Here is a 16566-nt window from a genome sequence, read left to right as displayed (position 1 = left end):
AAAAATAAACAGCCCTACGGGAACTTAAAATGAGTATCTGTGTCCGTGTGATCACTCACCTGTACCAATATATAGGGCTTGGACAACGACACGGAAATAGGTGGTTTTAGACCACAATAACTCATCAGTATGGTGCAGGGCCCCAGCAATCTAGCATAAATTTAACTTGTGTATGGTAGATACAAGTTGTGCACAGTGGCCAGAAGGATTTTAAGCCATTCTTCTAGCAGAATGGTGGCCAGGTGACTAAGTGAGGCTGGTGGAGGCAAGCGGTTTCTCCTTCAAAACACCCCAAAGTGACTCAGTAATATTTAGATCTGATGAATGTGCAGGACATGGGAGATGTTCAACTTCACTTTCATGTACATCAAACCACACTGTCTCCAGTCGTGCTGTGTGTATTGGTGCATTATCTTCCTGATACACTGCACTGATTTCAGGATACAACGTTTGAACTACTGGGAACACATGGTCCACCAGAATGGTTTGGTAGTACTTGGCAGTTATGCGCCCATCTAGCACAAGTATTGGGCCTAGGGAATGCCAAGCAGCCCAACCCTAGCAAAAATTAGTAAATCAATTATAACAGACTTTCTGCAGGTTATTAGTAGACTAATGATATAATAATTGCAAAATCCACATGTATTATTATTCCGGTTAGTAGTACTACGTCAGTAAATTAAAAAATATATATATTAACAATTTAAAAAAGAACAATAAAATAAAATTATATATATTTATATATATATAGTTTTATTTTATAAATATTTACTGTCTGCGCCGAGCACGCAGTATCCTTAAGGACTCCTCTCACTCTGCTCACAGACTGTTTTGTCTCCTGCCTTCCAGCAGGCGCTTCAGGCTCCCCCGGACATAAACCAGCAGACTGAGGAACAGCTTTCTCCCCAGAGCTGTCTCCTTTTTGAATTCTGCCCCCCACTGACTGTTTTGCCCCCCAAATACACCCCCACTCTCCTCTAACTTATACTCCTCATAATCACTGCACTATTTACCATTTGCACACTTAAAAATAGCAAATATTCATTATATTACATTGCAATTGATTAATTTATTTAAACTGTACATACCCACTGCACATGGACATTTGTAAGTATTTTTGCACTGTTCTGATTATTACTAGCAATCTGTGCATATATTCATTTATTTAAAATATTTGTTCATAGCTAATCCAACCTATACATAATAGTATATTCATAGTACACCCATATGTAAATAACAACATAGTTTTATATAACTGCACTTTATAACTTATACCTGTATCCTGCACTTGCTGCTATTGCACAGCTGGTTAGACCTAAACTGCATTTCATTGCCTTGTACTGGTACATGTGTAATGACAATAAAGTTGAAAGTAATGTAAATAAAATCTAACCAGACATATAGACAGAATGGTCCCTTTATCATGTCAGGGTGGAAAAGTCCAAATGTGTCACTGCCCATAGAGGTTTAGTACCTCTCATCACTATAAATAACAGAAAATATTACCAGTTCCAACCTATTGCATTCATATCTGGTACAGCACAGTGTCTATTGGGTGTATGGAGCCGCTTTTTGCGCTCATACATGTAGTTATGAACATCATTTCTTTTGCCAAGGCCAATGAAACTGCCTGTACTCTGCAAGGACAGCCTGTGTACCCTCAGTTATGGAAAGATGGAGACATCATAATTGGAGGTGTTTTCTCCTTCCATAGCAGCTGGGAGATCAGACAACTTACATATTCTGTTACACCACCACCGCTGAAGTGCATCAGGTATATCAAACAAATTGGTTAATTTTTAATATTAGTTAATATTAGATATAATAATAATAATTTTTAATATTAGATCAGCACAATATATAATGTGAGCTTTAATATCTTAATGTGTGTAGTCACATCGCAGAATATGCAATAATGAGTTGGGATTGTAGTTGACTAGAAACCACAGGTCAAAGCTGCAAGAGTTTCTGCACAATTTAACCTTGAAAGTGAGAAAGTTTATTATCTGCATGTGTTTTAAGGCCTGTGACTGTGTGAGCATTTTAAGAGACTGTAAAGCATTTTAATAGTGCATAAAGAAGTTTAATAAAGTAATAACAATATAAAAAAATGTATATGATGAAGACAATGCAGTGTTATTTTACATTTGATTAATCTGTTTGAATAACCAAATACTGTTAGTAAGTTTTTCATATCGCAATATATAGATCGCAAAGAAAAGAAATACATTGCAATGTCATTTTTTCCATTATTGTGCAGCCCTAATATATATAAAGATTATTTATGTCATTTGTTTGGATGCTTATCTAGCTACATATGTATTTATTTAATTATTCATTCATTTATCCATTTATACAAGCCTAAATTATAGAGACTTCCAGTATGTGCAGTCCATGCTTTTTGCTGTGGAGGAAATCAATAACAGTTCCACTCTGATACCTGGGGTCTCATTAGGCTACAGGATATATGATACATGTGGTTCAATGGCAATGGCTGTCAGAGTGACTATGGCACTTGCTAATGCACATGAGAACACAACGTCCGATGGACCCTGCACAAAGCAGGCATATGTCCAAACCATTCTAGGAGACACAACCTCATCGGCATGCATGGCGATGGCAAAAACTATTGGACCATTCAACCTTCCCATGGTATAATTTCTTCTTACATAACATTAAAATGATAACATTTATAAACTATGGAGTTTCAGAAAATGTAACAACGTATGATAACTTAACAGTAAGTTAAATGTATTTATACTAGTAAAGCTTTTAATTCTCTCTTAGATCAGTCACTATGCCACCTGTGAATGTCTCAGTGACAAAGTCAAATACCCCTCATTTCTTCGAACTATTACGAGCGATTACTACCAGAGCAGAGCACTGGCAGAACTGGTTAGACACTTTGGCTGGACCTGGGTGGGAGCCATAAGAACAGATGATGATTATGGTAATAATGGGATGGCCACTTTCACCAAAGTGGCTGAACAGATGGGAATTTGTTTGGAATATTCTGTGCCATTTTTCAGAACATATGCTGAAGATAAAGTAATAAGGATAATAGAACAGATTAAAAGCTCAACTTCACGAGTGATTGTGGCATTTCTTGTGCACTGGGACTTGGAGGTTCTGTTGCATAAGTTTGTTGAATATAATATTACTGGATACCAGTGGGTAGGTACAGAGGGATGGATCTCTGATTCAGTCATTGCCACTATGGATACGCATCACATTTTACAAGGGGCTGTTGGTCTAGCAATACCCAAAACAGAAGTGACAGGTCTAAAGGAATATATTTTAAACATCAAACAACTAAAATCCTCTGGAAGTACCATATTTTCAGAGCTCTGGGAATCACTGTATCAGTGTAAATACCCCAACAAGGATGATTCAGTGTCTATGAATGCATGCACAGGCAATGAAGAACTGTCCCAGATGCAAAACAGTTTTACTGACATGTCACTTATGCCTATATTCAGCAATGTGTACAAAGGAGTTTATGCTGTTGCTCACACTCTTCATGAACTTTTGGGCTGCAAGGAAAAATGTGCCTCAAAGAAACAGCTTGATCCTATAACTGTGGGTATATCTAGACTAAAAACGATAAATAAAATACAGAATGTTTAAGGTTGACTGCTATTATTAAAAACTATTTTATCTCACGAACAGTTTCTGAAGCACCTGCGAAAGGTACGTTTCAAAACCAAAGATGGTGAGGATGTATACTTTGATGAGAATGGTGAGGCAGTTGCACGATATGAGGTAATAAATTGGCACCCGAGTAATGGAAAACACGATCAGTTTGTCACTGTTGGGCTTTATGATGCTTCTCTTCCTGTGAAAGATCGTTTGGCAGTGAATGTGGCTTCAATTGTGTGGTCAAATAATGCAACAAAGGTGAGGATAAAACAATGAAAAAATGTTGTGTGTGATGATGATGACTATTGGAAGTCTATGCAATAGACAATAACATGCTAATAATGTGCAAGTGGAATTTCTGTTGCAGGTCCCAGTATCTGTGTGCAGTGAGAGCTGCTCACCTGGCACTAGAAAAGCAGTTAAAAAGGGAAAGTTTATATGTTGTTACGACTGCATATCATGTGCAGATGGAGAGATCAGTAACACTACAGGTAAAATAATAAAATGGAAAATTTAATAAATAATTATTATTGTTAGGTCAGAACTAAAACTAATTATTGTACATTTTATCTATTACATCTAATTTAGATTCAGTAACATGTCTGCGGTGCCATCAAGAATTGTGGTCAAATCTGCAAAAGGATGTATGTGTTGAGAAGGAGACTGAATTTCTGTCTTTTGAAGAGATCATGGGAATCTTGCTTACAACGATTTCCATTGTTGGTGCATTTGTAACAATGATAATTGCAGTCATATTTTTCCGGTATAAAAACACACCAATAGTGAAAGCCAACAATTCAGAGTTGAGCTTTTTGCTTCTGTTTTCACTTATGTGTTGTTTTCTCTGTTCACTCACTTTCATTGGTCAACCTACTGAGTGGTCCTGTATGTTGCGACACACAGCGTTTGGGATCACTTTTGTCCTCTGTATCTCATGTGTTCTGGGGAAAACAATAGTGGTGTTAATGGCTTTCAAAGCTACACTTCCAGGAAGTAATGTCATGAAATGGTTTGGTCCTCCTCAACAGAGGCTCAGTGTTCTTGGATTCACACTCATACAAGTGCTTATTTGTGTGCTTTGGTTAACAATTTCTCCACCATTTCCCTTTAAAAATTTTAATTACTTTAAGGAAAAGATCATTTTAGAATGTCATGTAGGTTCATCAATAGGGTTCTGGGCTGTTCTGGGTTACATAGGATGTCTGGCTCTTTTGTGTTTTATTTTGGCTTTTCTGGCACGTAAATTGCCTGACAAGTTTAATGAAGCCAAATTCATTACATTCAGTATGCTCATATTCTGTGCTGTATGGATTGGTTTTATTCCAGCTTATGTAAGCTCGCCCGGGAAGTTTACTGTGGCCGTAGAGATATTTGCTATTTTAGCTTCAAGTTTTGGTTTACTATTCTGCATTTTTCTCCCAAAATGCTATGTAATTTTATTTAAACCAGACAAGAATTCCAAAAAGCACATCATGGGTAAATTAACGTCAAACTGAATGGCTGACATTCTCAGAGAAATGAATTGAATAAAATGATTATTATTATTATAAATTAACCTCAGGTAAAATACATTTGTTTGTGTAAGTGTTATTTTGCAGAGCCCAGTTTTACATAATATATATATACATAATATAATACATTTGGGGTGTTTAACAATAATATACAGTGACACCCTAGATGAAAACGATTTGTCCCTCTATGTGTTTTTGTGTGTGTGTGAGAGAGAGTTTTACCCTATTATAAAAACAATACATATGTAAATAAATAATAATGATTGTTATTATTACTACAAAAAAAGATCAAGGAAGATTTAGTAACATACTAGGAGCTGCAATGACATTAGTTAATAATCAAGAGCAGTCAGAACCAGGAGCAAACTGCTCTAAACCTCAAACCGTGCAAGCCATCATTGGACATTCTGGATCAACACCAACTATGAGCTTTGCAAAAATAGTTGGAAATTTTCATATACCTGTGGTAAGCTGTGTTTTTGCATTGTTAAATTTGATGTATACTTTCACTATTTCAAATACACTTAAAATTTTCTCTTTGATAGATCAGTCATTTTGCTACATGTGCTTGCTTGAGCAACAGAAAGGAATATCCCTCCTTTTTCAGAACTATTCCCAATGACTTCTATCAAAGCAGAGCACTGGCCCAGCTGGTCAGACATTTTGGCTGGACATGGGTGGGGGCATTAAGCAATAAAAATGATTATGGTATAGATGGGATAACCACTTTTATCAAATCTGCTACTGAGGAAGGGGTTTGCATTGAATACATTGAAGCCTTTGAAAGTACAAGTCAATACACTGAAATACTGAGAATTGTGAACATCATAAGAAGCTCTACATCTAAGGTAATAATGGCCTTCATGTCACACAGAGAGATCAAATTATTAGTAGATGAGCTCTACAAGCAGAATGTCACAGGACTGCAGTGGATTGGCAGTGATGCCTGGATCACAGATGACTCTCTAGCAGATATCTATGGTCACACTTTACTTACTGGCTCTATTGGATTTGCTGTCCGCAATGCTCAAATACCTGGACTGGGCTCTTTTCTACAGAAAGTTAATCCCTCTCAATTTCCTAACAGCATATTTGTTAAAGATTTTTGGGAGCATGTCTTTGACTGTTCATTCACTACTAGTAAATTAACAAAAAGGTGTAATGGATCTGAAAACTTAAGTGATGTGCAAAACTCTTTTACAGATTTGACTGACTTAAGGTTCTCAAACAATATATATAAAGCTGTTTATGCGGTAGCTCATGCAATTAATAATCTACTCTTATGTGAGGAAAATAAAAGCTCCAGTCCTAACGCCTGTCTGAAACTTGCAGAAATAAAGCCTTGGCAGGTAAGACCAGAAAATTTTGTTAGAATTGTATAAAATATACTGTGTTTATTTAGCTTGCACAACTGAACCTTTTATTTTATTTGCATATGAAAGCTTTTAAACTCCTTGCAAAGTGTAAATTTCACAACACCTGGGGGAGAAAGTGTCTTCTTTGATAGCAACGGGGATTCACCAGCAAGATATGAGCTGATCAATCTTCAAAGTGTTGACAGAGGCAAAATAGATGTGGAAACTATTGGCTACTATGATGCCTCTCTGCCTAAAGATCAACGGTTCTCCATGAATAATGTTAAGGTAGTCTGGAGAGAAGGGGGAGATCAGGTAAACTTCTTTTTTTGTTTTTTTTTTCTTTTCTTTTTTTGTACTCGCATGTGAGAAAATACCACAATAATACATATAATATTATTTGAATGTTTTGCAGGTGCCTGTATCTGTGTGCAGTACAAGCTGTCCCTCAGGCACCAGGAAAGCAATGCAGAAAGGAAGACCGGTCTGTTGTTATGACTGTATACTGTGCCCACCAGGAGAGATTAGTAACAAAACTGGTACAATATTTGAAAGCCTTGCATTTTGTCAATCCTCAATTATGATTTCAAATTAATAAGTATCTGACTTTCTTTTTTCTAGATTCAGTTGATTGCCTTAAATGCCCTGTTACACAGTGGTCAAATACAAGAGGAGATGCCTGTATCCCAAAAGAAATTGAATTTTTGTCATATGATGAAATAATGGGAATACTTTTGGGATTGTTTTCTTTAATTGGGGCATTTTTTACTATAGTAGTCACACTTATTTTCTATATTTACAGAAGCACACCTATAGTAAGAGCTAACAATTCAGAACTGAGTTTCCTACTGCTCTTCTCACTGACTCTGTGTTTCCTCTGTTCACTCACTTTCATTGGTCGTCCCACTGAGTGGTCGTGTATGTTGCGACACACAGCGTTTGGGATCACTTTTGTCCTCTGTATCTCATGTGTTCTGGGGAAAACATTAGTGGTGTTAATGGCCTTCAAAGCTACACTTCCAGGAAGTAATGTCATGAAATGGTTTGGGCCTCTTCAACAAAGACTCAGTGTTGTTAGCTTTACTTTTATACAGCTCCTTATATGTGCACTTTGGTTAATATTATCACCACCATTTCCATATATGAACATGAAGCATTACCAAGAAAAAGTTATTTTAGAATGCAATGTAGGTTCAGCTACTGGTTTCTGGGCTGTACTGGGTTATATTGGTCTCCTGGCTGTCCTTTGCTTTGTTTTGGCTTTTCTCGGAAGGAAACTACCTGACAATTTCAATGAGGCTAAATTCATCACATTCAGTATGCTCATATTTTGTGCTGTATGGATCACATTTATCCCAGCTTATATCAGCTCTCCTGGAAAGTTTATCGTAGCTGTGGAGATATTTGCTATTTTGGTGTCATCCTTTGGATTACTTTTCTGTATTTTCTTGCCAAAGTGCTATGTAATTTTACTGAGACCAGAAATTAACACTAAAAAGCATGTCATGGCGAAGATAAATAAATAGTCATTAATATAAACTGTACTTGCTAAAATAATACATTGCAATTTGTATATTATAAAAGGAAAATAACTGAGATATAAACATGTTTTGTGCTATAGATAAATTCATTGTCAGACATTACACTACAATAAATATACCTGTAAGAAAAGTTGTGTTTTTTAGCATAGAGCTAAAAAGCTGTTAATTATCATAGAGCAGATTTGAGATTTACCAGACATTTATGTTACATTTTCATAGTCACAAAACACTTCTAATACAATAACGCCAAAGAAGAAAAATAATTATAGACTCAATTATTATAAAACATTATAAAAAGAAAAAAAATATTTTTAACATAGCAAATTGCACCATTGTAACACTGATAGAAAAAGAAATTTAAGTCTTATAGAGCTTTAAAAAATATATATATATATATACATACACACAAACACACACCTAGTTCTTCAATTTTATGAATCTTGCTTATATATATTGCCATTTTTGATTCACCTATAATAATAAAAAAATTGCGTATAATGATACCCAACAATGCCCAATAAAACTCTCAACCATAAAGATTATATTAAACTTACTGAACAAAAAAGATAAAAATCAAATAATTGACAGTCTCATACCCTACATAAAACTATTTTTTTTTCCACAAACAGGACATAAACTGCATACATTTGGGTTAATCACAGAATAAACAGCAACTGTACCATGTAAAATTCACTTTTAGAGATCGCCCTTTTTTTCCAATGGAAGTTTATAAAAACTCTCCATACAGGTTGTATGTCCTGATCCAACCCTTATAGAGAGGAGGAACTATGACGTCACTTTGTAGGCTAATCGGCTGCTAGCATAAAACTGGTTCCCTCGTGAAAATCCCTTTCAAATTTCCCATAGGCTTTTCGAAGATTGCAAATAATAAGCTCTGTGTTCAAACACTGTTCATTACACTTACATGTTTTGTCCAGCCGGATAATCCTCACACGAAAATACAACTTTGAGCACTTTTGGATCTTAAATGCAAACGCAAGATTTGAAAAGCTAACATTAGGCTATAAATGGACTACACTGCCCTCAGGGCGCCCGCCTGTGACGTCAGCCCCACCCTGCTACAGACGACTTGTCAAGCTTATTTTTAGAAATAATATCCCTGACAAAGAGTCTCTGTTTATTATATTATAATCCACGCTATATATTATAAACAAATAAATACGCAAAAACACTTACACCTACGTGCCTTTTGGACCGTTTTTACGTGGTAAATACATCTGTTTTGCTTTGCGGTTGTTCTAAAAGTTTTAAAACTGCGTGTATAAATCTGCCTACATTGTATTATCATCAGACATATTTAAATAAGTGTATCGCGCGCGTGCACACAGCTTGCTTATCTTAACAGACGACAGAAATGAGGCGTGAGGAGGAACAAGTCTATCAAATGCCTGCAAGTTCCATCATGGACACAGAGCAACATATTTAATATTCCTTTTATGTCACGACGTACAGCGAAAAGCAGCCCAATACAGTCACATCTGCTATACGTTTTATGAAGGAGTGTAAATATTGCAGTTATGACAGAGTAAAATGTGTTCAGATGAAGAAAAAATCACTAGATCACGTTAAAATGACAGTCAACAACTTGATAGCAACCTTCTTTTTAAAGAAGCATGGCCGAATTAAAAATTGAAGAGGGTGCTGTAACTGATGTGTTTTATGTCATAGAACAAAACGTGAAAGTATGTTGAATTTGTGTTAGCCACGGACCTTATTTAAGCGATTTTACTGAACCCCATACAAAAAACCCATTGACTTTGGGACGAGGGAACCGGAAGTGCTAAAATGCTGACTCGCTCCCGGGTTTTTGCATACAAATTGATGTCATAGTTCCTCCACACTATTGGTCTCTTCAAACAGTGTCAACTGTTCATTTCAATTTTTTTTCTTGCATTTAAAACGTTTGTAAAAAATGTTTTACTAATAGCCATATTACTTGTAGAGTTAATTACTTTAGGAATGTGGTCTTTGTTGTTGGGAACTAATCAATAAATCATTATTTTTTTCTTAAAAATGCTACATATTCTTAAGACCCCTTTATATAAAGTAGTCTATTTAGTTTAATGTTCCTAAAGTCAAACAAATGTCTTAGCCCAGGTCAGCAGTTTGTCTCTAAACAAAGCTAGCAACATGTCATTAATTATCATGCACTATTTAATACTCATCACTGTCAACTGTATTCTTCGACAAATTCAATGGTTTCTATTCATTAACAAAACTCTTATTGGAAAAACTCCACTATGTTTGCAGTCACTTCTTATCATTCAGGAAACACGTCGAAATCTGTGCTCTAGTAATTTCATTAACCTTTGCATACCCAAAGTTCACACTTGATTTGGTCACCACTCTTTTCAGTTTTCTGCTGCTGATGCTTGGAATCATCTGCAGCAGACCTTAAAGCTCAAGCCTTTCATTTCACTATCATCTTGTAAAAAATTCAATTCAGTCAATAGTTCATTCATTCAGTCATTTTCTTGTCGGCTTAGTCCTTTTATTAATCCGGGGTTGCCACAGCAGAATGAACCGCCAACTTATCCAGCAAGTTTTTACGAAGCGGATGCCCTTCCAGGCGCAACCCATCTCTGGGAAACATTCACACACACACTCATACACTACAGACAATTTAGCCTACACAATTCACCTGTACCACATGTCTTTGGACTGTGGGGGAAACCGGAGCACCTGGAGGAAACTCACACAAAGGCAGGGAGAACATGCAAACTCCACACAGAAACGCCAACTAAGCCGAGGTTCAAACCAGCGACCTTCTTGCTGTGAGATGACAGCTCTACCTACCGCGCCACTACCTCGCCCGTCAATAGTTCATGATCACTGTAATTGTTTTTAGTTTTTTGTTGGTTTCATATGTTATTGTCTGCATTTGTGAAATTGTTATATTATATAAGTTATAGTTATTAATAAAATAAATAAAGTTATATATATTAATAAAACTTATGCAATCTGCATCCCCGAAATGAAAGTACAAAGACTGCCACCTGGTGGTGCAAAGAAAAAACTTTTTTTATATGAACTTTTTAGATTGCTTTAGTACAATTTGTGTATGATAATAGAAATGCAGAATATGTGACTTTTTAAAAAAATAAATAATACATTAATGCAGTCATAAACATGTGTTGGCAGTTAATATGCCAGTGATTATGCTTCACAAAAGTTGCATTATGCCTTTACCAATATCAAAATGCTTTTGTAAACATCCAGTTATTCTAAAGAAAATCCTTTCTACATGTAGAACTAAGTACATTGATATGCCTTGAAATACATGATGAATACTCTTGACACAAGAAAGTGTAAAGCCTGCAGCTCACAACAAATGTGGAAAGTTATTGCGTGTCATATTAAACAAACAATAGATATTTATCAAAATTAAAAGATCCCGGATCTGCCAAATCATCTTAGATCATTTAAGCAAGGTACGAAGAACGGACCACTGAGCTAGATCTTTTGTTTGTTGTTTTTTTTAATCCTTCTTATGAAAACGTATGCTTCATTAATTGTTAATTGATTTGAGAACCAAATAATAAAATATTTAAGTTTACTCTTGTGGTTGTTTCGCATTTCTGAGGCAGGATTGAAGTGTTCCCTCAATTTTTGTTTATTTAATTTATACACAATTCATTAATTTGGTCTTCTTTTCCTTAGATTGTAAATTTTCTTTTTCCTATCAAATTAAAAGTTTATCCTACCCAGTTAGGCGCATAAGTTTTTTACGAGAGCTTTTTTCAAGAGAGAGGGTGTTGCTTTTGAACACAAGCTTTATAGGGCGGGTTTGGATCCACCCTCCATGGAAAGTTGACCAATTAGAATCTAACTTCCTTGAATTATGAGTTTTAAGGTTCTTTGTTCAAGGCAGATGAATTTGCATAGGCAGAAATGTTCAAGTCTCTTAAAATGGTAATATGTTGCACTCGTATTAAAATAAAATGTCAGAACAATAAAATGAACAGTTAATGAGCTTGTTTAGCTTCAGTAGAGTTAAACATTTTATGCAGAGGTATTAAAACCAAAATATTAATACAGAAGTAAGGGAAACGTTGCAAAACACATAATTACACATAAAGAGAGAGTAAAGTTTACATTAAAACATTAGTCTTAAGCAAGGAGCTTAAAGAAGTCTTGTTCAGTTCTTTTGTGCTGTGGGTACATTCCTTTGGGTCATAAATTCCTTGGAATCGGATTACCACTGACCATCAAGTCTTCCTTGGGCAAAAGTTAGCTCATTTGTTGAATAAAAAGCAAAATAATTGTGTCTGGTTGGCCATGTTTGTTACAGCACAATAAAAATTGGTAATGCTTTCTTTTACAACCCGCAAAGTACCGAGTAAGTACAGTGAAATAACAGTGTACTTTTCTGTACATACTGTGTAAGTATAATGAACTTATGTGTAGGTATAAAGGAACAAACTGTAATGCTTGGGTAATAAGGGGGTAACAACCAGATGTTCATCATGAAAATTACCATGTAAGTACAGTGAAATAACGGTTTACTTTTCTGTACGAATAGTGTAAGTATAAATAACGTTTACGTAGATATAAGTGAACAAACTGTAATGCTTGGGTAGTAAGGGGGTAACAACCAGATATTCAACATGAAAAGTACCGCGTAAGTACAGTCAAATAACATTGTACTTTTCTTTAAATTGCAAAAGAACAAACCATAATGTTTGCGTAAAGGGGAGTAACAATAAGATATTCATCACGCAAAGAACCGCGTAAGTATATTACGTTTACGATGTACTTTTCTTCAAGTATTGTATACATATAAAGAATTATGCAAGGGTGGTGACAACCTATTGCTATCTGCAAATGTACTGTACATGCACCTGCATAAGTACATTAGTACTCTTATTCAGTGCTTGGGTTTTATATGGGGTGTTTAATGAATAAAAGGTTTACAACCTGTGAAATTATGAACACTTATTGTATACTCTATATATTGTATACTTATTGTAAAATCTGCAATTCAACATAAAATATATTTCCATACACTACTTACCTTATGTTTACTCGTCGATCTCACCACAGCCATCAATGTCTCCATAACTCACTATCAACAAATAACTTTGCATGATATAGCCCTACCGTCAGGGTTCAATGCAGATTAAAACAGGCTCACATCTTTACTGCTGTTTGCAGAGGGGGGCTAACTGTTGCATTTCAGTGAACATATAGCTGATGCATTATAGAAAAATGTAGTAATTTGGTCTTCAATCAATAAAAACTACTGCTGTAGTTTTTTTTCTGTTCTTAGTGTTTAAGTATACACTAGAGTGTTGAAGTTCAGCTTCTTCCCTCCTTGTTCCCTGTAGTTAAAGGGTAAATACAGTATTTGTTCCTTCCTTGTTCCCTGTACTTAAAGGGTAAATACCACATTTGAGGGTTGTAAATTAAAGTGAAGCACTGTTCCTCCCTTGTTACCCCCTTGTTCCCTGTACTTAAAGGGTAAATACCACTTTTGATGGTTGTAAATTAAAGTGAAGCATTGTTCCTCCCTTGTTACCCCCTTGTTCCCTGTACTAAAAGGGTAAATACCACATTTAAGGGTTGTAAATTAAAGTGAAGCATTGTTCCTCCCTTACCACCTTTGAGGGTTGTAAATTAAAGTTAAGCATTGTTCCTCTCTTGTTGCCCCCTTGTTCCCAGTACTTAAAGGGTAAATACCCCATTTGAGGGTTGTAAATTAAAGTGAAGCATTGTTCCTCCCTTGTTACCCCCTTGTTCCCTGTACTTAAAGGGTAAATACCACCTTTGAGGGTTGTAAATTAAAGTGAAGCATTGTTCTTCTCTGGTTCCTCCCTTGTTCCTTGTAGTTAAAGGGTAAATACAACATTTGTTCCCCCCTTGTTCGCGCCTTGAGATGTGAGCATCTCTTCCTTTGCTCGGTAAGGTGTGTGCGTAATATAGAATGGTTTTGTTTTCATCAGGCATTTCGGAAATGACACCCTCAGTTGCATTCGAGCAAACAGCCATAGGGTGTGTCTCTCTGATACTTAACCCTGTCTCTGCGTATAGGTGTGCTTCAAATGGGACAATATGTGAGCAACTCATCAGGTGACACATCCCAGGTAGCAAATGCTTTCCTCTTTTTATAGCCCGAATGCCGTTTTGTGATAGGACAGAGACAAAGACCCGTAAATTAATGATGCTAGGCAACTAATTATCTACTAATTATCACAGTAGGGGGCGGTGCTACATAATTCACCAGCAGTCCGGAGAAGCCTCTCTGTTGGTAAGCTGCTTTGGTGATGCTCGTCTTATGAATTATTAATTAACAGGCATTTGTGAAACTTTGAAACTCTGTTTATTTCACTTTAAGATATTAATATCACCTGCAACTAAACCTTTGGTCTGTGTTTGTCTCCGTTATGTTTATTTACTTTTTTGTGATGTTCTGTGTTAGCCGTAGCACATATGCTACATATTGCACGTGCTGAATTGGGTTTTGTTGTTTATGAGTCGTATTTATCCTGTTCTGTAGATCCTTTTCTAAAAAAAGTGTTCATTATTGGTTACATAAGCTTACTGTTTATTTTCACTAAAGTTTACTGTATTGAAATTATGTGATTCGGATAAAAGATGAAAAGAGGCAGTTTAATTTCATTTTCGTGTATGTTTTATTTACATTTATAACCACTATACATCGCAATGTATAAGTTTAGAGAAAATGTAGTGTACCTGCAGTCCGGAAAAGCCTCTCTATTGACATTAATATCACCAGAGCTGCAAACGAACTAAACCTTTGTTGCTGTGTTTGTCTCAGGACAATAAAAGAAGTTTGATTGACCACACCTACCTGACCTGCAGCATTCTTCAGCATCCCAGCGCCTACACACAGTCACATATATATATATATTAGTGCTGTCAATCGATTAAAAAAAATTAACTAATTAATCGCACCTTTTTTTTAAAAATTAATCGCATTTAAAATACTGAAACTTGTAATTTTGGCTATTCAAATGTAAAATGAATGTAAACGCAAGACAAAAACTATTTAAATTCAAAATATAATTGTTTATTAGAATTAAAATTAAAAATATAATTGTTTAATATAATTTTTGTTTAACTTGTAACACAGATTTCTTCATGTAAACAACATACCCACAATAAAACATTAAGATCCTGGCTTGACAGCCATAAAACAAAGGCATTTAAATTTCAAAACAATCAATGCCAATAAAGAAAACATTGATGTTGGATTCTAAGTGGACTGCAACAAAATGCCAAAAAACAGGAATTGCAGATATGGAAAATGAAAAATTATAATAATAAACTATAGAATACAAACTGTTGCACTCATTGTAAAGTTGTATTGCTATGAGTTGAGAACATTAGTTATAGAGTAGAAACAATTTAGCTTAATCCTCCCTTACATTCATCCAGTTGCTAAGACTAGGAGTATCCCGCAAGTGCACAGAGACTCCCAAATGCCAGCAAATGAAAGATAATTTCTCGCAAACCGGTCGTTAAATACATTGCACACCCATCTCCCCCGCATCCCTCCTAGCTCTTCAGGTAGCCTATGTCGCGCGCAACTCACCCCCAACGTCCTTCAGGTACGTCTCGCGCGCACACACCCCTATTCAGATACATCGTTCACTCCACCCCTGACACCCATCAATGGGCCTGACACAGACACACACACAGACACACACACAACGCGCTGCAGACGTTAAATTTTTTTTTAACATGTTAATTATTTTAAATTAATCGCATGCGTTAACACACTAATTTTGACAGCGCTAATATATATATATATATATATATATATATATATATATATATATATATATATATATATATATATATATATATATATATTAATAAACCCTTTTGGAGAACAAGGTAGAGGAAGACAACTCTTTCCTAATCCAGCAGTTGAGACCCACTAGCGCAGGTGGCGAAACCACTTAGTCAGATGATAACCTGTACGAGGTCTGTAATAGAGCCACAGTTAATCTTGCGTTCACACCGAAAACGGGGAGAGTGTCCAAGGTCACTCTGGCCGGCCTGGCAACGACGCTGTCTGCCTTCAGCTCCGGTAGCAAGAGCATCAAAATTTGCTACATTGATCTTGTATTTAAAGGGGCCATTGCAGCATATCAGTTACATTCCTGCTTAAAACATGCTTTCTAGCGTGAAAATGTTGTGCACTTCTTATCAAATTCATTTAACAATGGAAGATATCCAATGTGTCCATACGCCTGAAATATCCTGTAGCAGCAATACTGTTTTGTACTGTCACATGAGATTCCCGCTTTTTAATGCTCATCAGTAACTCACAAATAACTTATTTAATGCATGTTCCTGTAAGAAAACATTGAAATTAATTTACAATCCGGCAACCACAATAATCAAACCCTTGGGAACAACTGTGGGCAAAACCAAAATTCACAGGTCTTTGTTCTCTGAACTCCTTTCAAGTGGTGGACTTCTTCATTCTGATTGCTTGCCGCCGAACCGCGTCATAGCTCATTACCATAA

At 35.9% G+C, this 16566-nt stretch overlaps 2 protein-coding genes across 2 annotated transcripts; both read left to right on the top strand.

The window, feature by feature from the left end:
• Positions 1 to 1519: 1519 nt before the first annotated feature.
• On the top strand, positions 1520 to 5454 carry LOC793043 (extracellular calcium-sensing receptor). Its single transcript, XM_001332681.5, has 6 exons — positions 1520 to 1774; positions 2361 to 2652; positions 2788 to 3579; positions 3670 to 3897; positions 4007 to 4130; positions 4228 to 5454. The coding sequence occupies exons 1-6, from the start codon at positions 1560 to 1562 to the stop codon at positions 5133 to 5135; spliced, it is 2559 nt and encodes an 852-aa protein (XP_001332717.1). The 5' UTR covers positions 1520 to 1559; the 3' UTR covers positions 5136 to 5454.
• Positions 5455 to 5472: 18 nt separating this feature from the next.
• LOC100537475 (extracellular calcium-sensing receptor) lies at positions 5473 to 7151 on the top strand. Its single transcript, XM_073930297.1, has 4 exons — positions 5473 to 5616; positions 5696 to 6499; positions 6593 to 6820; positions 6921 to 7151. The coding sequence occupies exons 1-4, from the start codon at positions 5473 to 5475 to the stop codon at positions 7098 to 7100; spliced, it is 1356 nt and encodes a 451-aa protein (XP_073786398.1). The 3' UTR covers positions 7101 to 7151.
• The last annotated feature ends 9415 nt before the right edge of the window (positions 7152 to 16566 follow it).

Source organism: Danio rerio, chromosome 18, assembly GCF_049306965.1.
Source record: "Danio rerio strain Tuebingen ecotype United States chromosome 18, GRCz12tu, whole genome shotgun sequence".
NCBI classification, from domain to species: domain Eukaryota; kingdom Metazoa; phylum Chordata; class Actinopteri; order Cypriniformes; family Danionidae; genus Danio; species Danio rerio.
Note: the sequence above shows the minus strand (reverse complement) of the source record. Positions and strands in the feature narration are given on the sequence as shown.